At 42.0% G+C, this 27287-nt stretch overlaps 1 protein-coding gene across 2 annotated transcripts in view; it reads right to left on the bottom strand.

Annotated features, from left to right (window-relative positions):
• Window positions 1–27287, bottom strand: part of GRIK5 (glutamate ionotropic receptor kainate type subunit 5) — a 565130-nt gene that overhangs the window by 321259 nt on the left and 216584 nt on the right. For both annotated transcript variants that reach the window (XM_082273102.1, XM_082273101.1), the window contains exon 2: window positions 3424–3566. In XM_082273102.1, coding sequence (XP_082129228.1) covers window positions 3424–3514 — 91 coding nt within the window. In that variant the 5' untranslated portion in view covers window positions 3515–3566. The remainder of the gene's footprint in view (window positions 1–3423; window positions 3567–27287) is intronic.

Genomic DNA, 27287 nt, shown 5'->3' with positions numbered 1-27287 from the left:
TATATTTAAACTGCATATTTAGCTGTTTGCCGGAGTCCAGGCTCTATAACAAAGCTGCACAGAGTCAGGAATTTTTGTGTCTCGCCTCTGAAGGTAATTACTCAAAATGTATTTTTTTTTATATTCATAGAGTGTTGACATATTAGCCAGCAATTTACAAAGTACAGCGATCCTTTCACATTAGTCCAAAATGTCAGCACTCACAGCAGCTACATTGTCAGTTTGTAATATTAATTTAAAACAGAGAGACTCAGTGGAAGCATCATGCTTTATGTAATTAATAAAGTGCAGCACATTCAAATGTTCTTTTCCTGTGAAAGAAAATGTGTATTGAAGTTAGCCTGGGCTATTTCAACGGAAAATAAGGTGAGAAAATGCATTAGCAGGAGATTACTGTCAGTGAAAACTGCATGTAAAAAAGGATCCTTGGATCTAGAGACAGGGGCAGATGAAGTTATATGCCCATTTTGACTGAACTTGTAAAAAAAAGCAAGCTTGACCAGCTCCATCCAACGTACTGGGCCTAATTGGCGGCCTCAGTGTCCAACAGGGAGGCTTAGGAGGTGGAATAAAATAAAAAAAAAAAAACAGATGGGTCGTCAATACTGAATCAAAAAACATGCTTTTATAGAGTCTGTGAAGGTTCTCATTTATCCAGGTCATTGTATTGCTAGTAGATAGTCACAATCAGGGGAGGACTGGGCCAGGGAGCAGGGGGGCAATTGCCCCCCTGGGCCGCTCTGATGTCCTGTAAAAAGGCTGCACTGCTTCTGCTACAGACATGCCTAAAGGATTCCTGGTGAAGAGAAGTAAAAAGTCCCCACCACTGACCTACTGAGTGCGGGATGAAGAAAAGGACAGAGCACAGCACCCCCCAGCATGGATGGTGTAAACTGTGTCTGAGCAGAGGCCGGTTCCATGCCCCATTGGAGACTCTCCTCCCCTGGCCAGCCCCAACCGAGCTGGTCAGGTTGGGAACCCGTATTCAGCCGGTGAGTAGAGAGTACCTGGAGCAGGGCTTCTGCCTGGAATGGGGATAAGAGGAGGATGGGAAGAGGGAGAGTGGGAAGGTGCCGAGTCACAGCACCATAGGCCTCTGGTTTGTACTTGCCCCCTGGGCCGAAAGTTGCCAGTCTGGCCCTAGTCACAATCAACTGAACTTGCTCTGTATTGTGAAGACGCCTTTCCAAGCCACTTCTTCGGTTCTAATGAGCATCAGGAAGAGGCCCCCGCATTTACAGTATTTCACACCCCTCACATTTTTGTAAATATTTTATTATATCTTTTCATGTGACAAAACTGAAGAAATGACACTCTGCTACAATGTAAAGTAGTGAGTGTACAGCTTGTATAACAGTGTAAATTTGCTTTCCCCTCAAAATAACTCAACACACAGCCATTAATGTCTAAACCGCTGGCAAAAAAAGTGAGTACACCCCTAAGTGAAAAGCTGTTAAATTTGTTAGACTGGCCATAGATGACTTGTTTTCAATCAGCAGGCTGATCAAAAAAAAAAAAAAATGAATGGATGCCTCCATCCACACAAGCAAGGTGGATAGAGGAATCCTCCCATCAGAGACAATGTATTCTGACTGCGGGACTCCTCCAAAGTTAAAATACACTGATCAGAGGCTGCAGCCATTGAGAAAAGTTTTCCAACATTTAAGTTTGACAGAAGTCGATCTAATGATTGATTTTTGGCAAATGGGAATAACCATGCCAGGATCAAAATTTGGCTGGTCCCTGTTAAACAACCAAATTTTGATCTATCTATGACCTGCTTAAGGCTGTTAAAAAGTATACTTATTCTTAGAGAGGTCAAAGGTCCCTTAAAGTGAAAAATTTGCTGTTTGGTCACTGCACACACTGCCTCCCATTTCCTGAGTCTGCATAGCATTGTTAACTAAAGCTGGCCACGCATTATACAATTTTCTTATTTAATTTAGATTTACTTCCAACTATGTAGTGCAAGGGCCTGCCTCATTGCATATAAATTGAAAGCGTTAAGGTTTGACCTCATATTATATGATTTTGGTAAATCTAAAGGAAAATAAATAAAAGAGAATTGTATATTGTTTGGCCAGGCTTAAAGAGTCCTGACATTACTTACATTTCTCTAAACAATGAACACTGTTATCTAATAATGTTACGTAATCTCAAAAAACTAGAAGATAGTGAGTGATATCCGAAAGATGATAGGTTTGCAACTTCCAGACTTCAAGTGACTACTTAGTTCCCTTCTCCTAAGTTGAGGAGTAACTGGCGAGCCACTACTTGGAGCAAGCCTGTGCATAGTGGGTGTCAGGACTGCTAATGTGTATGCTTTTGTTCCGTGTCAATGACCCACTAAGTAGTTAGACAAGTGTAAGGATTACAGCCTTAAAGTGTAAACCCTTGGGGTCTTCTTGGCTTAATTTCTGAAAATCGAAGGTAACAAAGGTTCTGTCACCTTACCTTTTTAAGCATGATAAAAAACATTGGCTCATATAGTTTATCAAGAAACTTTTAGTAGTGAAGCACGTGTGAGGTCAGGCTGATGGTGGATGTGAAGATTTGGATCGCAAGCAGCATTTTAGTCCTTCCCAAAGGTATTCAATGGAGTTGAGGTCAGGTCTCTGTGTAGGCCACTCCAGTTCCTCCAAACCAAACCCATGAAACCATGTTTTTATGGAGGTGACTGTGTGCACAGAGGTACAGTCATACTGGAACAGAACAGGACCTTCCCCAAACTGTTCCCACAAGGTTGGAAGCACACAATTGTCTAAAATGTATTTTCGTGGTGTATCATTACTAGTACCCTTTACTGAAAACATCTGAACTCAATCATTTGAAGGAGTATCCGGATACTTTTACCTATATATGTAGGTTTGATGGTCAAATGTCTACAAACTTTAGATATATATACGTAGTGTAGAAAATATAGGTAAACTTAGTAGAGATACACAAAAGCTACATGACCTTCTTGGAAAAAAACCTTAGCAGAAACTCCATATTTCAAAAACGTTTGATAGCTCTATCGAGCTGTTTAATAATAAAAGTAAGTTTAATGTTTTTCAGTTTGCCGGCAAGAGGCTCCAATAGCAGAAAACAGAACATAGTTACAAGTTACTTGCAAAAAAGAGAAAATCAGTATAGTGTAGTAGGTTCTGTGAGCACATGAAGAAGCTGCACTTACACATAGACCCAGTGACCTCAAGAACCTATGCAACCCCTGCAACCCTTTTAGCCACCCCCCAGTTATCTGATTCCAAAGGAGGACTTTTCCCACCAAAGTCTAGACAGTTGGCAGCAATCACTGCACTACCAAAAAAATAATAATGATTCCTTGTGATACAGAACGAAGCTGTCAGAAGAAGAGCAGACGATGTGCAGCTGGCTGATATTAGTAGCAGTTTATAAAGTAAATATGTCACAGGCACTTACCGACACGTAGAGATGACAGCAGCGGGGCCCCGGGGGAGGTGAGACTCAGGAGCAGTAGGAGGAGCGGAGCTCCCAGCTCAGGCTGCAGCATCTTTTTCTACTCCTCATGGAGACGGATCGAGGCGCAGCCACGCTGACACCACCTGTAGGGGAAAAAAGAGAGATCTTGTAAGGATAAATAGCAGCGTCATTCTAAAGGGAGTTTGAGAGATCAAGAACAGTTGGGGAACATTGGAAAACCAAGATGTATTTCCCTTATTGACCAATAAAATGCTTGCTGTTATTTTTCCAATGCAGGTTGAAAAATGAAATGATGACCTTCCTTGCGCAGAATTGAGAAGGAGCCTTGATGTCTGGGAGCATCAAACCTTAAAGGCTATGCAGGTTTTGCCTGTTTTAAATTGTTTATAATTAAATTTGACCTGATTGGGTTGTGTGATGTGGTGGTAGGCTTGGATGTCTGTGGTGGGCTTGGATTTCTGTTTAATGTAGTGCATTTGACTGCAATACCCTTAAAGGTAGACCCTGACCTTCAAGGGAATTGCAGTTTAACGAGTTTTCTGCCTGCCTTTAGTTATTTGGTTATCCCTGTATATAGGAGGTTGGTACCTTGCCAGCGTTTTTACTCTTGGCTATGGCTTATGCCTTTAAGATAAACCGGTGCTTTGACCATTGAAGTTTACTCTAACCTCCCCCCAGCTCCCATTCCCAGCACATATACTTACCTTTTCTTCACTCCCCCATTGTTACTTTCATTACGAAAGGCTGAATGTAAAACCCAGTAGTTCCCAGTAAGAAAGGAGCATGTAATCACTCATTTAGAATTCAGTATGTTAACTTACTGGCTACTTGAACAACACATCAAAACACACTCTAAATCAGTGCCAAAAAAATGTCTAAATCAAAAAATAAAATAAAAAACCATGACAATTGTGTACAAATATATATAGTGACATCTCCCAAAAAAATATAATCTCAGACACAAATGAATGTGAAAAAGGAGGAAAAATATATATGTAGTGCTAAGGGAGATGATACAATTGTATTTGTGATTTAGACATTTTTTTGGCCCTGATTTAGAGTGTGTTTTGATGTGTTGTTCAATTTTGTCTTTGCTTAATTGGTTTGAGGCGAGAGATCTACAGGTGCAACATATTCACGTTAAGTCTTGGGTGTGTCCATCACCCGAGACCCGTGTCTATTGACTTTTTCTGTTCATCTATAAGATCTTCTCACCAATCTCCAATTATTGGTTATGAGTAAGCGACCTACAGAGTCGTGAAACATGTCAACTGTGTCCATGTCTGTTTGATGCACCGTTGTCTTTTATGAATGGGAATAAACACTTCAAGTTCATTCATCTCTGAGTGCGGTCACTTTTTCTCTTTGGAAGTTTGATCACTGGACGGCGGATCCGACCAGCACCTGGATATCTGTGCCTCACCTGAGTGGCTTTCCCTGTGTTGCTTGAATAGACTCTGACTAGGCCATGCAAGGAAATTCACCTTTTTCTCCTTCAACCACTGTGTGGTCATTTTTGCTGTGTGCTTTGGGTCATTGTCATGTTGGAAGGTAAGCCTTCTTCCCATTGACAACTTTCTGGGCAGCAGATTTTCCTCAAGAATTTGATGGTATTTTGCCCCATGTAGTTTTCCTTCTATCCTGACAAGCGCACCAGTCCCTGCTGCAGAGAAACACCCCGAAAACAGGATATTATCACCTCCATGCTTTACTGTAGGAATGGTGTTATATGAATGGTGAGCTGTATTGGATTTCTGCCAGACATTTTGTTTGGTGTTAAGGCCAAATAATTAAATTATAGTCTTGTCTGACCATAACACGTTTTTCCATGTGGCCTCAGAATCGTCAAGGTGCATTTTGGCAAAGCTCAGTCATGACTGCATGTGACCTTTCTTGAGTGGCTTTTTTCTTGCAACCCTCCCATACAAGCCACATTTGTGGAGAATATGTGATGTTGTGGTCACATGCACACAGTGACCACTCTTTGTCATAAATTCCTGCAACTGCTTTAGAGTTGCTGTAGGCCTCTTGGTAGCCTCTCTGACCAGTTTCCTCCTGACTCTTTCATTCAGTTTGGAGTGAGGTCCTGATCCAGGGAAGGTCTCTGTTCTACAAAATACTTTCCACTTCTTAATAATAGACTTCACTGTGCTTCTAGGCATTGATAAAGACTTTGAAATGTTTTTTTGTATCCATCTCCTGACTTGTGCCTGTCCACAACTTTATTCAGGAGATTTTTTGACAATGCCTTGCCACCCAAAGTTAATTGTTTGCTTCAGCTAAACTACCAGGGACCCAAAATGCTCCAGGAAAGCTCTTTTCCCACTGAGCTAATCAAAATTACCACATCTGATCACAGTTGAAAGTCAAATGACTTTGTGTGCCATTGAGAAGGTGATTAGCTACACCTGATTGAGTTTACAAGTAATTTCTAGGAAGGTGGGGGTGATCCTTTTTTTGAACTCGGTGATTCTGTCTTTGAATTTTTTTTTTTTTTCATACAGGTTGGTGTTATATCTTTCACTTTCACTTGAATGTTATAAATAAATACAGCTGGATAAAACAAAAACGGTGTCTGTCTTCATTTCAGGCTGCAAAGCAACACAAAGTGGTTATTTTAAAGGGGAGGATTATTTTCTATAACCACTGTATGTGAACCTGTTGCTTTGCCCTACATGGAAAACACTGGGTTGTTTGAGCACTCAAATACCTGTCTGGCTCAAATGATAAGGATAAATCTTAAGGATAGCAGTGATATTGTTTACTCACCATTTAGTTGTGACTGAAACAGTTTTTTTATCGTTGTCAGTGGCTTTTTGGCATGTGTTTAATGGCAAAGTGTAATAAAACTGTGACCTTAACCTTTACAATTTGAAATTTCTGAGTCATTATTTGGAAGCAAATGATTTTATGTGATGCTGTACCCTTATGATTCTTAGCAGTCAAGTAACATTTCAGTTGATGCATTGATCCTGTTGTAGCAGTTGTGAAGTGTAAATAAACATGGGTTTGCAGTCCAATGGGCACTGTAGTTTGACTCTGTAATCTATCAGACCCGAACAGGCACACCCTCTCTCTTTTTCCACACTACAGGTTTTTAACCCGCAGTGGTGCACGAAAACAAAACGCCTAAGTTTACAAAAAAACTTTCATGTGAAAAACTCAATGAAAAAGTGCACTGAGGGGTGTGTCTCTGGTCCATCGGAAGAAGTAGGACTCTACCCTGACCCCCAGGGTGCAAGGCTCTTGACAGGGGCAAGGCTCAAACTTTGTCCACCTAGCCAAATTCCCTGGCCGACCCCTCTCCTAATGGTCAGCTGAAGTTGACCAACTAGTACTAGGTGAGGGAGCGGCTACCCCGCCCCCCAGTTCAGGGGGGGATAGAACCTAATGGCCACCCATCCTCCCCCTAGACTTCAGGGTAGGCTTGAGGACCCCAAACCCTTTATCCAAGTGAAGATGAAACACAGACAAAAGTGCAAAGTGACAAAACGTGAGAGAAAAATTCATTTAATAAATAGTGCAAGTGCAGGATCATTGGCTAGAACTTTTGGCCTGTTCACAAAAATTAACCCAGACTCAGCCAAAAAGCCTAGCCCAAAGAGGCACTGTACAGAAAAAAAGCATAGCAGATGTGGCCTTGTGGCTTTTCTCACAGTGATGTTCTTACACCCAAGTCATACTACAAGCACCCCTGGGGCAACCAACTGTCATGGAGCACTGACACTTTGGGCTCTCTGCCTTCCCAGCTCATGGCCAGACCAGGTAGCACTGCTCAAACTAAAAGGCTCTGGGCCCCTAAGAACCCTCCGTGCAAAGGGAGCACGGGTGACCCACACTTTAAGTGGTGCACCTCACGACCAACCATCATACAAGCAGATGCACTGTACAGCCAGCCATTCCTACCCATTCCTACCCAAAGGCCAGAATGACGGCATACCACAAGTGGACATACTGGTCAGAACAGATAGATCTATGTGGGGACACTTGTGATGAGGGGTTTGACTGTTACTCATCTATGCCAGCATAGAGTACTAGAAAAGGGGGGGGGGGCAGGATGTACAATACAAAAGAATACTTGCTGATGGGACAGAAATATAGTATAGCTTTTACCTTTCCCTTTGTCATGATAAAATAAAGATATGAGATAAAATATAGTAATATGGAATAAAAGGTTGCAAATTGTTATATTCTGGTTACTATACCCTTTTCGATGTAAGAATCATGTTTTCCATTTAAAACACGCATGCTTAAATGGGGATTTTGTATATAAACAGTAAAAACGCACTTAAAACCCCCTTCTGAAAGTAAAGAACTCACAAAATCAAATTGTATTAGCTGAAATATTTGGTGTCACAAGATATTAGCAAAACAGTTTATCAAACCTTTATTTTTATTTTAAAAAAATACACTCAAATTAATTCTAATGAACATAAACACTATTAAATCAAAACTGTAAAATATAAAAGTTAAGTCTGAGTTCAGTAAATTGATACCAAATATTGTGCATGCCCGCAGTGGCAAGGCATGATACCAAAAATTGTCCATAGGTAACTCTTTAAAAGCCTTTACCGCTCATCATTTTACAACATTTTACCCAAACAAAGTTTATTTAATTTTTTTCACACAATGGTGGCATTTGATGCACTTTTTATTTTTTATTATATACGAAAATTTAAAAATATATATATATGTATTTTTTACTTTCTGCTATAAAATATATCCAATAAAAAAATTAATAAAAATCAACTTTCTTCATAAATCCTGGCTAAAATGTATTCAGCTACATGTCTTTGGTAAAAAAAAAGTGTATAATAATTGGTTTGCGTTTACGTTTTAGCGTCTACAAACTATGGCATATCTTTTTTTTCTCCCTTTTTACTACTATTGCAGGTAATCAGTGACCTAAAATATGACTGTGATATGTGTGTGTGGTGGACAATCTGACACTAACTGAGGGGGAACTGATTTATTGACACTGACATTACCAGTGACACTAATACAGTGATCAATGATAGTACTATAAACTTTTACTGTACTAATGACACTGACTGAGAAGGAGTTAACATTTTGTGTAAAATGTGTGTCTAACGAGCGTTAATGTGTATAATGTGTACAGCTTTTACTAAAAATCTCTTTGTTTCTTATCCCTGCTTTGCAGGGATAAAAAATAGAGAGATTGTTCCCTCCATACAGAGCCCTGTGTTGTTTGTCAACACAGGGCTCTGGGCTGTGATTTAACTCAGCATTGGTCGGTACCTGCTGACAGACTCCCACTGTGTACAATCATAGTGGATGTTAGCGGTGGGGACGCTCTAAACCCGGAAGCAGGCAGCGGTTCACCGGTATGTTTTTTTACCTGCACGGTACACCAGTTTGCAGTACATTGTGGGCGGGCCGGCTGTCCGTAAGTGGTTAAAAACATTTTTTTAAATTAATTCTAGATTTTATTTTTCTTCTTTTTAACCTTTTTTTTTTTTTATTTAACTTTATTAAAGCGGTATTAAACCCAAATGCAAACATTTATTATTTTGCAGCTTACCATTACTTGTGATGTGATTGATGGATGACAAGCCATCAATGTATTCAGCTACATGTCTTTGGTAAAAAAAAAAGTGTATAATAATTGGTTTGCGTTTACGCTTTAGCGTCTAAAACCTATGGTATATATACTGAGTTTTTTTTTCCTTTTATGCCACTATTGCAGGTAATCAGTGACCTAAAATATGACTGTGATATGTGTGTGTAGTGGACAATCTGACACTAACTGAGGGGGAACTGATTTATTGACACTGACATTACCAGTGACACTAATACAGTGATCAATGATAGTACTATAAACTTTTACTGTACTAATGACACTGACTAAGAAGGAGTTAACATTTCGTGTAAAATGTGTGTCTAACGAGCGTTAATGTGTATAATGTGTACAGCTTTTACTAAAAATCTCTTTGTTTCTTATCCCTGCTTTGCAGGGATAAAAAATAGAGAGATTGTTCCCTCCATACAGAGCCCTGTGTTGTTTGTCAACACAGGGCTCTGGGCTGTGATTTAACTCAGCATTGGTCGGTACCTGCTGACAGACTCCCACTGTGTACAATCATAGTGGATGTTAGCGGTGGGGACGCTCTAAACCCGGAAGCAGGCAGCGGTTCACCGGTATGTTTTTTTACCTGCACGGTACACCAGTTTGCAGTACATTGTGGGCGGGCCGGCTGTCCGTAAGTGGTTAAAAACATTTTTTTAAATTAATTCTAGATTTTATTTTTCTTCTTTTTAACCTTTTTTTTTTTCATTTAACTTTATTAAAGCGGTATTAAACCCAAATGCAAACATTTATTATTTTGCAGCTTACCATTACTTGTGATGTGATTGATGGATGACAAGCCTCCTATGCGATGTGATAGTATATTTATGTGAGAGGTCTTCTAAATGGAACCATTAGGGGTCTCTTTTGTACTATTCTAGATAGAGTTCATACCAGACAGTACAGAATCTGTTGTAATCTCAGCCACAGCAGCCAAGATCTGACAGCCCAGCTCAGAGCTCAACGCTTCCGGGTTTGTGCCTCACAGGAAAGATTGAGAAACAGAGTTTTCTCGCCTCCCCTCCATTCTCCATTCTAAAGGCTACAATGGATGTCCCAGACTTCTACAAGACTGAGGTGAGCCCAGGACAAGTGTGTGGCATCTACTGGAAAGCCTGAAGCTGGCTCTTCAAAATGCTACTGCAGCTGCGAGTTTGTTTACATTCTAATACTTCCACGCCATATTACCTACGGCGGTGACATTAAAAGGGATAATGGCATTATTAAGCATAAGAATTCTGTTTTTATTTCACAGTCTTATCTATTTATGCACACTGCCGGGGGGTGCTTATGCTGGTAAGCTTTCATTTATATAATTTAAACCTTTTTTTTTTCAAAAGGGACCAGTTCCACCGTTTGGCATCAGAGTAACTCTGTGCAAACTGTACCAATTTAAGACCTCGTTCACACCTGAGAAATTTTCTGCTTGAAGCTTGTAACTCTAAAATGCTCAACAAGCCAAATCCCATCAAATTCAATGGCCCCTGTTCATCTGAGCATTCTGTCGTCTGAAGCGAAACCCCCATCTCTCAAAAAAGTACATGAGCTTCTTTTTAGTGGAATACAAGTGTTTTTGGCTCCATAGACTTTAATAGAAGTGCCTGAAAACGTGGGATGCGTTTAACGAGCGTTTTGACGCTCGTTTTCTGCTCAAACAGCAGCTCTCCACCCCTAATTTACTATCGGTTTTTGGGGATCGTCTAAAGATGGATAGATTAGGGGACAGTCGGACAGATTGGGGTAGAGAGTTCCAAAGAATGGGAGAAGCTCTGGAGAAATCCTGGAGGCGAGCATGGGAAGAGGTGACAAGGGAGCTAGAGAGCAGGAGGTCTTGGGAGGACCGAAGAGAGCGGCTTGGTTGATATTTTGAGATCAGGTTAGTGATGTAGCTGGGGGCAGAGTTGTGGATGGCTTTGTAAACTATTGTTAGCACTTTGAATTTTATTTGTTGGGTGAGTGGAAGCCAGTGAAGGGCTTGGCCGAGAGGGGTGGAGGACACTGAACGGTTGGTAAGGTCCTTGCAGCAGCATTCATTATGGATTGAAAAGGGGATAATCTATGGAAGGGTAATCCAATGAGGAGGGAGTTGCAACAGTCAAGGCGAGAGATAACCAGGGCGTGAATTAAAAGCTTTGTGGTGTCATTGGTTAAAAAGGGCCGTATTCTAGCGATGTTGCGGAGGTTAAGGCGGCATGATTATGACAGGGATTGGATGTGAGCCTGAAAGGACAGTTCAGAGTCCAGGGTTACCCCTAGCACCCTGGCATGTGTGGAAGGACTGATAGTTCCACATGATCCCAACCTACAACCACTTTTTACTGACATTTGGCTTGTTTACTGACTACACTTCTGCTTGATCCCTACCTGCTCTACCTGCTACTGGACCCCGGCTTGCTCAATTCCTGAGGGGGCGATCCCAAGGACTGCAACCTGATACTAACACTCAGCAAAACCGATCTCCACCATCAGGAACTATAGTGAATACCGGTTGGTGCTTAGACCCTGCAACTTGGGTGAACCCGTATCATCAGCCAGGGTGACCTTCTTGTATACCTATCCTGCTATTCAGTGGGCGCCTCTCTACTGCTATAGCTATTGGGCTCTGAGCCTGACCCCTGTATGAAAAGGTGACAACACAGAAGCCCATGTGGGAGGCAGGGACAGGGACCTGCTAAGGAGATTTACTCTTTTTTTCCTGCAGACCACTGTTACTAAGATTAGGGAAATTGAAAATTGTGAATTATCACCAGAGGAAGTGTGTTGAAAAAAATCTTCTGATAGTAACATTTGCTCCGGTGATATCTGTCTAAGAAAGGCTTGCCCCCACTTTTCCTACTTCCTGTTGTTCTGCCTAAAAGACATAAAGTGGAAGGAATAAAAAACAGTGATGTGACAATAGTGCTGTTTGATGAACCCCAAACTGTGTGGAAAGGATGGGTAAGTCAAACTGAATGCAATACCACCTTTATTTTCCCCACAAAAATCACAAGCTAATAACAAAATGGCCATACTAAAATCTTCTGTCTGTGTTTAAGCAGCCATGTTAAACCAGCCTAAGACACATTTTACAAAATGCAGACAAGTTAGAAGGAATGAGGAGGCATCATAAACCTCCTTTAGCCAGGGTCTTTAAAGGACTTCTGATGAGGTCCTGTCATTAAATATTGCCTGGAGTACAGTTAACAACTTGCCGACCGCCGCAAGTACATATACTGCGGCGGTCAGCCCCGGCCAGGCAAAGCGACGTACCGGTACGTCACTAGCCTGTCACTGGCTTGTGAGCCAATAGCGGGCGAGCGCGTGCCCGCTGAGGCGCGCACCCGCCCTGGCTCGTTCCCTAACAAGTCAGACATCGGGTCCGCCGGTCACTCGCGATCGTTCGCCGGGAAGGGAGAAAGGCTGGCTGCTGATGTAAACAAGCCGCCTGTCATTCTCCCCTGTGTAAAAATGGAGATCAGACGGTTCTACTATGTAGGACCGTTGATCTCTGTTTTTACACTAGTAGCCATGTCCAATCACAGTTAGAAACACGTCCCTAGGACACACTTAACCCCTCCCTCTCCAATAGAGTTAACCCCTTCCCTATCAGTGTCATTTTTACAGTAACAGTGCATATGTATAGCACTGATTACTGCAGTAATGTCACTGGTAACCCCAAAAGTGTCAAAAATGTCAGTCAAGGGTCCGATCTGTCCGCCGCAATGTCGCAGTCCCGCAAAAAAAATCGCAGATCGCCGCCATTACTCGTTAAAAAAAAAACACCAAAAATTACAAAAATCTTTCCCTTTATTAGTAAACGAGATAACTTCTGCGCAAACTTTTTGTGATTTTTTTTACCAAACATATGTAGCATAAAACAAATTGGCCGAAAATGTTAAAAATTTAGATTTTTACATTTTTTTGGGGGGGAATTTCATATAAAAAAATTTGAAAAATATTGTTATTTTTGCAAAATTGACGCTCTTTTTTTGTTTATAGCGCATGATCAATAAATCACACAGGTGATGAAATACCACCAACAGAAAGCTCTGTTTGTGGGAAAAAAAGGACGTCAAATTTGTTTAGGTACAGCGTTGCACGACCGCGCAATTGTCCGTTAAAGTCACGCAGTAAAAAATCGCAAAAAAACCCCTGGTCAGGAAGGGGGTAAAATCTTCCGGGGCTTAAGTGGTTAAAGGAATGCACATCTGTGAGACTGGGGCAGTGACCTATATTGACTACTAGCTGAACTTTCATACATCTCAAGCTCTAAACTTTCCTTCATATTCCAAAACTCTTACTGTAATGAAGTTATATTCCTAAAAAGTGGTTACACTAATGTAGAAGAAAATATTACCCAGACACCAAACTTGCCTATATTATAATGTCCAGCAGGCTAATAAAACAGCTTAGACCTCCTAGGAGAAACCAGATATCAGAGGTGTGGCTTAAAGCTTGTGGGCCCGATGCAAAAGGTGACCTGGGGCCCTCCCATTATCTTCAACGGTTCGCCAAGATATGGTAGCTGTATGGTGGCTGTCTCTTCTCTCTCTCGAACTGCAAACTGCATGAGCACACAAGGTGGGAGCAGGCAGGCCACACTCTGAGCTGCCAGGTGAAAGTGGTGGGCTTGTATGTAAAAGAGGAAACTCAGCGGGCCCTCTGTGTTCCAGATTCACATACAAGCCCATGGCTTTCTTCTGGCAGCTCAGAGTGTAGCCTGCCTGCCCCCACCTTGTGTGCATGTGCAGGGCTCTGCAGAGGCGGGAGGGTGTACTGTTTTGGGCTGGGCAGGGGGCTGATCAGAGAATGTACACTGGGGATATCACACTTTTTTTTTGTAAACACTTTTCTTTTATACATTATTAAACAGCATCCAGTTACCTCTCATGGCCAGGCTGCAGTGATTTGGAGGTGCAAGATGCCAGGGAAAGGTTACATCCTTTCTTCCTGGTAATGGCATATGCCCCTCTGCCTCCTCTTGGTAATGATCCCCCCAACTGTAACAAATCAAATACCTCCCCCCACCAAGGTAATAACAGAAGTTCCCCCTCCTGGTTAAGACACATGTCCTCCCCCCTCCAGGTAATGGTAGGTGCCCTCCTAGTAATGACACCCCCCCCCCCATCCTGTTAATGACACATTCCCTCATGCTGGTAATGAGAGATTCTCCCAAGCCCACCCCCCTGGAGCCCGCAACCCCTTGATAGGTGGTATTGATTGGCAGCACTGATGGGGCTGCACTGATAAGGCCGCAGTGAGGGGCACTGGTAGGTGGCACTGATGGGGCTGTACTGATGGTCACTGATGAGTCTGCAGTTATGGAGCTGTAGTGATGGGCACTGATAGGTGGCACTGATTGGCAGCACTGATGGGGCTGCACTGATGAGGCTGCACTGATAGGTGGCACTGATGGGTACTGATGAGTCTGCAGTGATGGGGCTGTTAGGGGACTTTGTTTGGAGTATTTGCGTGAAAGTGTCAGCAAGTGCTGGGAGGTGTTGTGTGTCTGTGTGTGTCTGTTCTGTGCACGGATCCGAACAGTGATTTACACTGTTATAGCACAGTGGTCCTGGCTCCTGTACAATGCTCCCCTCCTCCTCACTATAACAGCTAGATGTAGGTCCCCACCTGATTTTCAGCACTGACACTTTTCTGTCCAGGGCTGGCCTCACCCCATCCTCCCTCCACTACTCTCCGGCCCTCAGCTCCTCTCAGGATTTAAAAATGCCACCATCAGCTCAGAACTTCTCACTCAAATTATTTGTGGGGCATAGGAGGGGTAGCAATTGCGACCTCTGTGGCCCCTGATAATACGCACATGTCAGATATACAATATATCTTATTCTGTGTCTAATAAATCATACTTTAATTCTGCTAAATTATATGCTGGTTTATTGTAAAACTAAGTTATATGGAAATATAGATGTTCCCAGAATACGTTGGCATTGAAGGAAGTTTTGCTGGTGCTGGGCATAATAAACCACTCCAGCACACCTATAACACACACTTCAGACCTTTTTATTGGATGGAGGCAGTGCTGTATCTTGGCCTAGGCCAACAAGGCCCAGGCCTAAGGCAGCACTTTGCAGGGGGGCAGCAAATAAGCTGCACCACGCACGAGAAAAAAAAACAGCCTCCTCCCGGCTGCCGCACTAAAAAGGGTCCCTCCTGGCTTGCGCTACACTTTTAGTATAGTGCCAGTCTTATAGGGCAAATTGGGCTGGAGGGCATGGTCCAGGAGGCAAATCAGTCTAGCACCCCCATAAAGCGGTCACACTGCTACCTCCTGTTCTGATATGGTATGATATGATGGTATGATGATGGGCACTGATGAGGCTGACCTTATGGGAACTGATGAAGCTACACTGATGGGCACTGATAGACTTTGGTTGTGGTCTGTGGTTTACAGATGACAGGGCGGGCCATAAACAGGAAGAGGTGTGGCCTTTACAGGAAGGGGTGCGTCATATTTAAATTATGGAGTGCACAAGTTTAGTCAGGCCTAGGGCAGCCCAAAACCTAAATACGCCACTGGATGGAGGTAGTTCTGAAGCACCCTGGAAAGGCTCCAACTAGTAATGAAGAACACTGTCTCTCTGAAGAAGCTACCATAGTGTTAACTCTGTTATAATCCTGTCTGGGTGTGACAGCAAGCAATGCTGGCATTTTTTAAGGATCACAATCACAACAGGGGATACTGCAGTGTATATGTAAATGGTTTCCTGCTCAGTTAACCTGTCCTAGCTAGTATTACTCATGGTCTGTTGGCACTTTGATTCATTGTTCTGTAAACTGTAAAAATCTCTGTGGAGGGTAAGGCTGAGAGTATGCGTGAGATTTAACCATTTACAACTCTATCCAAAATGAAAAAAACATCTTTATATATGCGTTACAAATCGAAGATCCACTTTAACCACAACCTCAAATGCTCTATGAAGGCTGAATTACTTAATTCTCAGCTATCATGAATAACGGCACTTGCTTTGGCACCCAACATCTGTTGAGTTCAATCAGTCCAACACCTTACACTTGGCGTATACTACAATAAGCCTCTTTCCCTATTCCATAATAATTCTGAAGGTAATTAACCACTTGCCGACTGCTCACTAGAGCACTACTGCGGCAAAGTGGCTCGATAACGTCTGGCGACGTAGTACTACGTCACCAGACATCCCCCTTTCTCGGCGGCGCGCACGTGCCGCTGGAGGCTCGCTCCCGCTGTATTCAGTCACAGCTGGAGTCGGGCCAGGGGAGGAGCAGTGGCGATCGCCGCTGCTCTTCCCCGATCGTCGGGGAATCGAGTGTGGAGATCCGCCCGCTTGTGTTGTCACCTAAGGGACAGGCAGGGTCAGATTGCAGGGTTCAGCATAGCTGAACCCTCGATCTGTCCTTCTGTCACATAGTCACCTCCCCCCACACACGTCAGTAAGCACCAGGCATACATTAACCCCTCCCTCTCCAATAAAATTAACCCCTTCCCTGCCAGTGTCATTTTTACAGTAACAGTGCATATATATAGCACTGATTACTGTAGTAATGTCACTGGTACCCCCAAAAGTGTCAAAAATGTCAGTCAAGGGTCCGATCTGTCCGCCGCAATGTCGCAGTCCCGCAAAAAAATCGCAGATCGCCGCCATTACTTTTTTTAAAAAAAAAAAACACCAAAAATGACAGAAATCTTTCCCTTGGTTAGTAAACGCAATAACTTTTGCCCAAACCAGTCAAAATACGTTTATTGTGATTTTTTTTTACCAAACATAGGTAGCAGAAAACAAATTGGCCAAAAATTTAAAAAAAAAATAGATTTTTACATTTTTTGGGGGGGGGGGGGATTTCATATAAAAAAATTTGAAAAATATTGTTATTTTTTCAAAATTTGCGCTATTTTTTTGTTTATAGCGCAAAAAGTAAAAATCGCACAGGTGATCAAATACCACCAAAAGAAAGCTCTGTTTATGGGAAAAAAAGGACGTAAATGTTGTTTGGGTACGGCATCGCACGACCGTGCAATTGTCAGTTAAAGTCGCACAGTGCCGAATCGCAAAAAGTGGCCCAGACGTAATACAGCAAAATCCTCCGGTGGTAAAGTGGTTAAAGATTGTTACAAACTTCTCTAATTGCTTTTAGGAAAAGCAACAATATATCGAACACCTACAGTATTTGTACTTTGTAAATAAAGGGAACGGCATTACACAACACATGGAGCAAAGGACAACCAAAAACAGACTTTACACAGTGAGAAAAGGGTTGGCGTCCCACACGTTAAGATATGCGACATAAACAGAACAGCGAAAATTCTTGTGCAGCCAGAGTGTCATCAAGTGCATCGGTGTGACACCCTATTCAAGGACAAGTGACAGGATAACAATTGGTCCCGTTACGAACATGTGGATAGATGACATGATGAAGGTATACTCACTTCTAGGAGGAGGAATAATACATGCAGGGAGAAAGACAGTCTAATCGCCATCAGCGAGGCTGTACAGCAGACAGAGCCGATACAATCTACACCGGGTGACACGTTGACAAGCCATAAAGGAGCAGCCATGACTGACACATAAACATATTTATGAAACCGCCCTCCCTGCGTTCTCTGGAAGGTGCCAGGAGATAGAAGCTGTCAGTGATTGAAGTGAGGAAGAAAACGCCACCTTAATATTATTTCTTAAAGAAAGCAGATTGCAGATTCACAGCCGCTGTACGTATTACACATAGACAAAGGTATTGTGAAGATACACTGCAGGGTATTTTATGAAACAATACCCAATTTAAAGGGTATTCAAATCAAAAACTGTTCTTTTTTTTGTTTTGGGTAGAATAAGGAAAGAATAAAAACATGTCTGATTATCATTATGTCCATTTTGGTAGGTTTCCCATTACTTTCTGTCTAGAAAACACAACAGGTAATGAGAGGAAATCTCTTCAAAATAAAGCTGGGCAAAGATGGATCGAATCACGGCCGGTCCCTGCTGAACCGGCCAAGATTTGATCCATCTTTGGCAAGCTGGATTCAATCTATCTATGGGCAGGCTGGTTGTACCCAAGTCAATTCATCGATCAACTTGGGTACAACCAGCCTGTAGAATTTTTTACATGCTATAGCCGCTAGCAATTATCATTGTGTTTTGCTGGCCGTGAAGGTTCTCCATGCTCCCTTCCAGAAGGACACAATAGCACAGCGGGAGGGATTCCCCAACCAACACTGACAGTGTTGATGGGTGAATTAAAGCGGAGTTCCGGGCACAAAATCAATATTTTTTTTTGTGCCCGTCCGCTAGTTCAGCATAACCTTAAAAGGAATTGGATAGTTAGGTTTTTTTTTTTAAAAAACTCACCTTGTAATTGACGATCATAAATACTCACCTCAGGGTACTTCCTCCCTCAGCGCCGCGGCTCGTCACTTCCTGCGCTGCGATGATTCCTGGGAGCTGAACGTCATCGCTCCCTGGAATCAATGCGACGGCACCGGCCCCGCTCGTCACTTCCGGGCGACGCCGCATTCCCCTGCTAAACAGCTTCTGGGCATGCCCAGAAGCTGTTTAGGAATGCGGCGCCGCACCGGAAGTGACGAGAGGTGTCGGTGCAGGCGCATTCTGGGACAAGAAGACGCGGAAGAAGACACAGAAGAGGACCGCGCCGGCTTCAGCTGCCCACAAGAGAGATGGAAAGGCTGTGGAAGATATTTTATAAGTAAGTATTTCTTCTAAAAGGTAAGTGCGAACCGGGACAGATCAGAGGCTATCCATTATAGAATGTGCTAGCCCTGACTGTCCCAGGGGTATGTTTGTTAAAAAATGACTTCTGTGCCCGGAACTCCGCTTTAAGTGAATTTCTTTCCTTCCGCGTAAGGAAAAAAAAAGCATAATCTACAGGCTGCTATAGAAGAAATTCCCTCTAAGACAGTTGTCACAGGAAAAAGTGCCTCATTGGAAGACTTTCAATCTACTACTGTCCCTGGTTTGTATTTTTTTATCACTTACTGTCTCAATGGACAAGGGTCACCAACATAGGAAGAGTGAGCGAATTCATATTTCCCAACTTTAGAATTTGAAAATCAGGGACATACAGTAGGAGCTACATGTGCTCCTAAGAGGGTGTGGGCTAAAAATATTAACCACTTAACCCCCGGAAGATTTTACCCCCTTCCTGACCAGGGTTTTTTTTGCGATTTTTTACTGCGTGACTTTAACGGACAATTGTACCTACACGAATTTGACGTCCTTTTTTTCCCACAAACAGAGCTTTCTTTTGGTGGTATTTGATCACCTGTGCGATTTTTTGATCATGCGCTATAAACAAAAAAACAGCGTCAATTTTGCAAAAATAACAATATTTTTCACATTTTTCTATATGAAATTCCCCCCCAAAAAAATGTAAAAATCAAAATTTTTTAACATTTTCGGCCAATTTGTTTTATGCTACATATGGCGCCCCCAGTTGAAGTCAGGAAGTGACGAAACGCGTCGGGCGTGGCCAGACGACGCACCCTATCGCGGACTACGACAGCGGAGGACTTCCGGGACTACCCGATCTGGCGTGGAGCCACATCGTAGTAGCAGTGAACGTTCCGAACCTGCCATTATATGAGATAAGCTTTTACCATTTTCTTCACAAGTGAGTGCAATGTATGCTGTGCTGTTATTTCATGAATAAAATGTTATCAGACATATTGCACTAGTGGGGAATGTTTTTTATGTTTTCCACGTACATGGGAGCATGAGAGGAAGAGAACCACTGGACCAATCTTGGATTTAACTCTTGCTGATCTCTACCTACGTGGGTATTTTTTATATGCGAGGTGTGCTCACTTATGAGAGTGAGTGAGCAACTTGATCTGGTGAGTGGCCATTTCCTATTGTCCCCCTGCACTTGGTGGTGGAATAGTGGTGACCCTGGTGAACTACACGAATGATTTGCGGTTTGTGAATTGTTGGAGGTTTGAAGTCTCTGGGGACGGATGTTCTGATTTACCAACATTGAATAACCTTGCAGGACTATGCTTCATATGCTGGGAGGAGTTTGACACTAACCAGACTGGCATCTTGGGGGATTCTCTTGGTTCTATTTTCAGAGACTTTTTAAATATTGTTTCAAGCGCTACTATTATTCTTTGTTTATACTACATATGTTTGGTAAAAAAAAAAAAAAAAGCGTATTTTGATTGGTTTGCGCAAAAGTTATCGCGTTTACTAACAAAGGGAAAGATTTTTGTCATTTTTGGTGTTTTTTAACGAGTAATGGTGGCTATCTGCAATTTTTTTTTGCGGGACTGCGACATTGCGGCGGACAGATCGGACCCTTGACTGACATTTTTGACACTTTTGGGGTTACCAGTGACATTTCTGCAGTAATCAGTGCTATACATATGCACTGTTACTGTAAAAATGACACTGGCAGGGAAGGGGTTAACTGTATTGGAGAGGGAGGAGTTAAGTGTGTCCTAGGGGCGTGTTTCTAACTGTGATTGGACATGGCTACTAGTGTAAAAACAGAGATCAACGGTCCTACATAGTAGAACCGTGTGATCTCCATTTTTACACAGGGGAGAATGACAGGCGGCTTGTTTACATTAGCCGCCTGCCTTTCTCTCTTCCCGGTGAATGATCGCGAGTGACCGGCGGACATCGAATCCGCTGGTCACACGCACTGACTTGTTAGGGAATGAGCTGGGGCGGGCGCGTGCCTCAGCGGGCGCGCGCTCGCCCGCTATTGGCTCACAAGCCAGTGACAGGCTAGTGACGTACCGGTACGTCACTTTGCTTGGCCAGGGCTGACCGCCGCAGTATATGTACTTGCGGTGGTCGGCAAGTGGTTAATATAATGATCACATTCATGGCATATCAATACCTCCTTCAACTTCAAATACAAAGGTTGGTGACAACAGGCATCACACTTCACCGCTTGTATAATGAAAGTTTTTTCTGAATATAATAAATTAATGTTGCTTGAGATCCAACACAGAAGTGTGTAACGTATATTATACATCAAGAAGAATTATATCTCTCCCATTTAGAATAGTCCCTTAGCATATTGATGGGCTTTAATGTCCAACAGGTCTCAAATTACAAGCCTCAGACACAACAATTTGCAGGCACGCAAATAGAAGGCATGAGTTGTTAATAAAGGTTCCTCCGCTCTGTCAATTATAGCTTCTCTGAAAAAAGGTCATGAACACAATTGGTCCTATAATAAGGTAAAATGCTTTCATATAGGAACATTTCTAAATTTCTACACAAAGCTTACGTAGATTTAATTATGTTATATCAATGGCATAAGAAGAGCCTCACGGATACTAATGTCCAACAGATGTTGTCCGTGACAAACGTTCAATATCCATCCAGGAAACAGTCACCTACTGCTGCTAGCATATGCTGGTATGCAGTTATTTGAATTATGCATACAAATAGGACTATTGAATGAGGTCATTATGCTTTGCATAGCATTTACATGTTGCTTATATTGAATAGATCAGCCTTTCTTAACCAGGGTTTTCTGGAACCCTGGGATTCTTCCAGAGGTTCTTAGGGGTTCTTTGAGAAGAGAGCGGTGGCAGAGTGATCTCCTGCCTACACTGGCCACCAATATATGGGGGGTCACATCTACATTGACCACCAATGTAAGGGGACACTTCTACATTGACCACAAATATAGAGAGTCACTTCTACACTAACCACCAATTTAAGGGGTCACTTCTATACTAACCATCAATGTAAAGAGTCCCTTTTCGACTGACCATCAATTTGAAGGGTTATTTCTGCACTTATCAACAATGTAAGGGGTCACATCTACACCGACAACCAATGTAAAATCTCAATTATACATTGACCCTCAAAAGTTACTTCTGCATTGACCATCAATGTAAAGAGTCACTTCTACATTGACCATCAATGTAAAGAGTCACTTCTACACTGTTGACCAAAGTAAAAAGCACCTTCTACACTGACCACCAATCTAAGAGGTCCCTTCTACACTGACTATCTAATGTAAAGAGTCACGTCCACACTGACCACCAATGTAAGGGTTATTCTACACTCATCAACAATTAAAGGGGTATCTTCAATTTTAAAAGTCTGTGTTTCTTCACTGACCATCATTATTATGTGTTTCATTTCACAAATATTAAGTATATACAATTATTTATTATTTTTTTAAGTTTCTGCTTATCAACCAATCCACTATGAGCTGTAGGTCTGAAATTTTAATTGGGGTTTCCTTGGACCTAAAAAATATTTTAGGGTTCCTCCATGGTAAAAGGGTTGAGAAAGCCTAGTATGGATCTATAGCACTATGTGAAGATACATTTTTTCCATAGAGAATATCATAGTAGAAGATAGTCTCCCGATTTAGCAGCATCCAAGATTCTAGAAGTATTGGAAGTGAATAACATATAATGACATGTTCAATGGAAATACCATCCAGGTTTCAGTAGCAAAATGATCTCCTGCCTACACTGACCACCAATATATGGGGGGTCACATCTACATTGACCACCAATGTAAGGGGATACTTCTACATTGACCACAAATATAGAGAGTCACTTCTACACTGACCACCATTTCAAGAGGTCACTTCTATACTGACCACCAATGTAAAGAGTCCCCTTTCGACTGACCATCAATTTGAAGGGTTATTTCTACATTTATCAACAACGTAAGGGGTCACTTCTACACCGACAACCAATGTAAAATCTCAATTATTCATTGACCCTCAAAAGTTACTTCTACATCGACCATCAATGTAAAGAGCCACTTCTACATTGACCATCAATGTAAAGAGTCACTTCTACACTGTTGACCAAAGTAAAAAGCAACTTCTACACTGACCACCAATCTAAGAGGTCCCTTCTACACTGACTATCTAGTGTAAAGAGTCACTTCCACACTGACCACCAATTTAAGGGTTATAATACAGTCATCAACATTAAAAAGGGGTCACTTCAATTTTAAAAGTCTATGTTTCTTCTCTGGCCATTATTATTATTATGTGTTTCATTTTATAAATATTAGGTATATACAATTATTTATTCTTATTTTTAAGATTCTACTTATCAACCAATCCACTATGAGCTGTAGGTCTGAAATGTTAATTGGGATTTCCTAGGACCTAAAAAATATTTTAGGGTTCCTCCATGGTAAAAGGGTTGAGAAAGCCTAGCATGGATCTATAGCACTATGTGAAGATAAATGTTTTCCATAGAGAATAACATAGTAGAAGATAGTCTCCCAATCTAGCAGCATCCAAGATTCTAGTAGTATTCAAAGTGAATAACATATAATGACATGTTCAATGGAAATACCATCCAGGTTTCAGTAGCAAAATGTCCCATAAACAGAGTGCAGTGACTACATTGAGATAATCCACCATCCACATGATGGAAGGAAAATCCAGCGACTGCTTTACGTGGCAAAGAGAGCAGGCCGTGCAGGAACTCTAGCAGCATGTCTCTGATGCATTTTTCCATGATGGCATCATCAGAGATGCAATCAGTGGTTCCAATGAGTATGATTAAAAAACCCAAAGGGGCAGGGTCATACCAATATGTAATGACCTGTAGATTTATTAGATTTTCATTAATGTCTTGGTCCCAGCTTGGGAGATTCGCCCTTTTTTTTGTCGTGGTGACCATTGTCACTTTGGCAGAATGTCAAGTGCAATCCAAAATTGTACAGAACCGAAACAGGAGATGGGGTGAAATCATCCAATGGGGATGCCCGTTGCAGTGACAAGTGTTATGCAGGTAATTTCCCTTTTTGTAGGGATTACTTCTCCCTTCCTGTTGTGTTTCAAGGACAAGAAGTAATGGGGGATTTCCCCAGGGGGTCACAAGAACAAACAAAAAAACATGACAGTGGTTCAAACCCTTCCTTACTTTATTCAAAATGACATAACATTTTTTTCATCTATAGATATATTTTAACTGTATGGCACGATAACAAGAGACTGCATCTACTACATACCTCCAAGCTTTCTGAGATGGGAAAGAGGGACACCTTTTAGTACAAATCACATATGCCAAGGAGACACAACTACCTCACCTCCAGCAAACCAGACCATAAACAATTCAAGGCAATCTGCACTGAGAATGATACAGTGGTTGCCAAAGGAGCAAGCATGCAGGTAGTGAAGTCATAGGAAAATAATAACTCCCAATCAAAATACTTGTCCTAAGTTATATTGTAAAATGAACTCAGGCAGCTAGCATTTTCCAAATGAGAATTCAGCACCGATAGTCTATAGTAGCCTTTTTTTTTTAACCAGGGTGCCTTCAGGTGTGCCTTGGCAAAATGCCTATAAATTGCCCAAAAATTGTATACAAGCCAGAGGGTTGATTAAGCCTGCCTTTTAGTTACACAAAACCAAAGGTTTTCATTGGGCACCACTACAACCTTCCAGCTGCCAGCATCCTAACAACCAGCGATGTCATTGGTTGATAAGGAGGATGTCGGGCCCCTGCAAGCATCCTTGTTTGCCCCTCTCCATCAGCACTGAGGTCACATTAGCTTAGCAAGGAAGAGAAACTAAAGGATAAGATTTAGGGCTGGCCCAAGACATTGTGCTGCCTGGGTCCAAGAATAAAATGCTGCCCCCCCAAAAGAAAAAAATTAAGCCCACCAAAAGGCCCCCCTCCCCCCAATCTATTATTTTTTATAAAATTTAGAAAATATTATATATATACTGTTATCTTCTTCCATAACTCACCACTGGTCCACCAAACACCCACTGTCTGTCCTCAGTCCTCCTGTCACTCCTGTGTCTGCCGCAGCCATCACCCTAGAAGATCTGGAGTGCGCTGAAGTCTGACGTCATTACGCACACCACGATCACGTGAGGGACATTCTCTGGAGAGGATGCTCTGCCTCCTCATACTCATCAATTTGCACAATGGACGGTAGCATGAAATGGGGAAATGCTGCCTGTAACGCACTGCGAACTGATGATACACAAAACTACTGGAGAAAAAAAATCTTAGGAGTCAATTTGCTGCCCCTCTCCAAGTGCTGCCTGGGTCCAATGGACCCAGCGGGACCCTTGGTAGGGCCAGCCCTGATAAGAATACTAGTCAGTATGAGTAAGCAAAGGTACTGTATATTGCTTTGGAAGAAAAAATCACCTCTAATGTTGGGATCCTACGTGTGTGAATGTTGCTGCAATATGTAAAACTATTAGAATAGCTTTTTTACATTTTAGAATGGGGTGCCTCGTGACTGATGATAATTTTAAATGGTACCTTCTCTGAAAAAAGGTTGAGAAACATTGATCTATATTACCAGCTTTTTATGGAACCCTGTACAGTTTTTCAATCCCTTCAGGTTACTGTAGAGCATTATTGTGTTGTGTGTTATGATGTGATTTAACATGTGTTGTATTAAGGCATCCCATACATTTTTAATGGGCTGTCAATGCACCACAATGGACAAAAAAAAGCATACCAGAGTCTTTTTTGTAACACAGCACACCAAACCGAACAGCATGTGAGTTGTTGTGAACTTCAGCGTGGGTGCATTGACAGCTACTGTACATGTGCCTTAGGGTGCCTTTCTCAGTGATTGACAATATAACACAGCTCACTAAGCACTATAGTACAATTATTTATAAAGGTATATGTAGACATCAGGCCAGTCCTGGACTTACCATTAAAGTTGATCTTTGAGCGCCAAGGAAGGGGGGCACCACAGATCCCCCCCCCCCCCCCAGCTATCATGCCTTTAACAGGTTCATCGTCATACTTGAACTAAATTGTATTCTTCATATTTGTTACTATCTTATGTGTTCAGTTTTAGTTTACAGTGTTTAAAGAACTGTTTACCTAGACATGATGTGCTATGTAAAAAATTGCATAAATCAATAAAATTGGGATCTGGTGCCTAGTGATGCCACGCCTCTATCTCTTAATATTACATACACAAAACAGAACTTTTTTGGTGTCCAATGGTGGTATAATTTTGATACTGGACATACTTGGGTTGATTTACTAAAGGCAAACTTACTGTACACTGCAAGTGGATTTGGAAGTGCAGTCTCTGTAGATATAAGGGGAAGATATAAAATGAGGGGAAGCCCTGCTGATTTCTATCATCCAATCACGTGCAAGCAAAAATTCTGTTTTTTTTTTTTTCTCCTTGCATGTCCCCCTCAGATCTACAGAAACTGTGCTTCCAAGTACACCAAGTCAGCACTTGCAGTGCACAGTGGATTTGCCATTAGTAAATTAACCCCACTGTCTATTTATGATCCACTGGTGCTAGACGTCACATGCTTTCTTTTTATTCCTCCTCCCTTTGTGTCTCTGTTTTTTAGCAGGTACAATACTGATAAAATGGAGACACTGAATGGTCTAAGGTTATCAGTGGTGTACCCCAAGGTTCAGTTTTGGGACCCTTACTTTTTAATATCTTTATAAATGATATAGGGTTTGGGATTAAAAGTGCCATTTCAGTCTTTGCAGACGACACCAAGCTTTGCAGTGGAATAACTTCTTTACATGATGTCTCCAACTTGCAAACTGACCTTAATGCACTTTCATTGGGCAACTATGTGGCAAATGAGGTTTAATGTTGATAAATGTAAAGTTATGCACTTGGGGGCTAAGAATATGCATGCATCATACATACTAGGTGGAGTAGAACTGGGGAATCCACAGCGGAGAAGGATCTGGGTGTTTTGGTAGATCATAAGCTTAATAATAGCATGCAATGCCAAGCTGCGGTTTCCAAAGCAAGCAAGCAAAGCCCTTTCTTTTAATAAAAGAGGCATGGACACCAGAGAGAGAGATATAATTTTGCCCCCCTGTACAAATCATTAGTAAGACCTCATCTGGAATATGCAGTTCAGTTTTGGGCACCAGTTCTTAAAAAGGATATCGGGGAACTGGAGAAAGTGCAGAGAAGGGCAACCAAACTGACAAGAGGCATGGAGGAGCTCAGCTATGAGAAAAGATTAGAGGAACTGAATTTATTCTCTCTTGAGAAGAAGAGATTAAGGGGGGGTATGATCAACATGTATAAATACATAAGGGGTCCATATAGTGAACTTGGTGTTGAGTTGTTTACTTTAAGGTCAACACAGAGGACAAGGGGGCACTCTTTACGTCTAGAGGAAAACAGATTTCGTCTCCAAATATAGAAAGGTTTCTTCACCGTTAGAGCTGTGAAATTGTGGAATAGACTCCCTCCAGAGGTGGTTCTGGCCAGCTCACTAGATTGCTTTAAAAAAGGCCTGGATTCTTTCCTGGGTGTACGTAATATAACTGGGTACTAAAAATTTTTCAGGTAAA

The sequence above is a fragment of the Pelophylax lessonae genome (assembly GCF_965119305.1).
Source record: "Pelophylax lessonae genome assembly, chromosome: 12".
Taxonomy (NCBI): Eukaryota; Metazoa; Chordata; class Amphibia; order Anura; family Ranidae; genus Pelophylax; species Pelophylax lessonae.
Note: the sequence above shows the minus strand (reverse complement) of the source record. Positions and strands in the feature narration are given on the sequence as shown.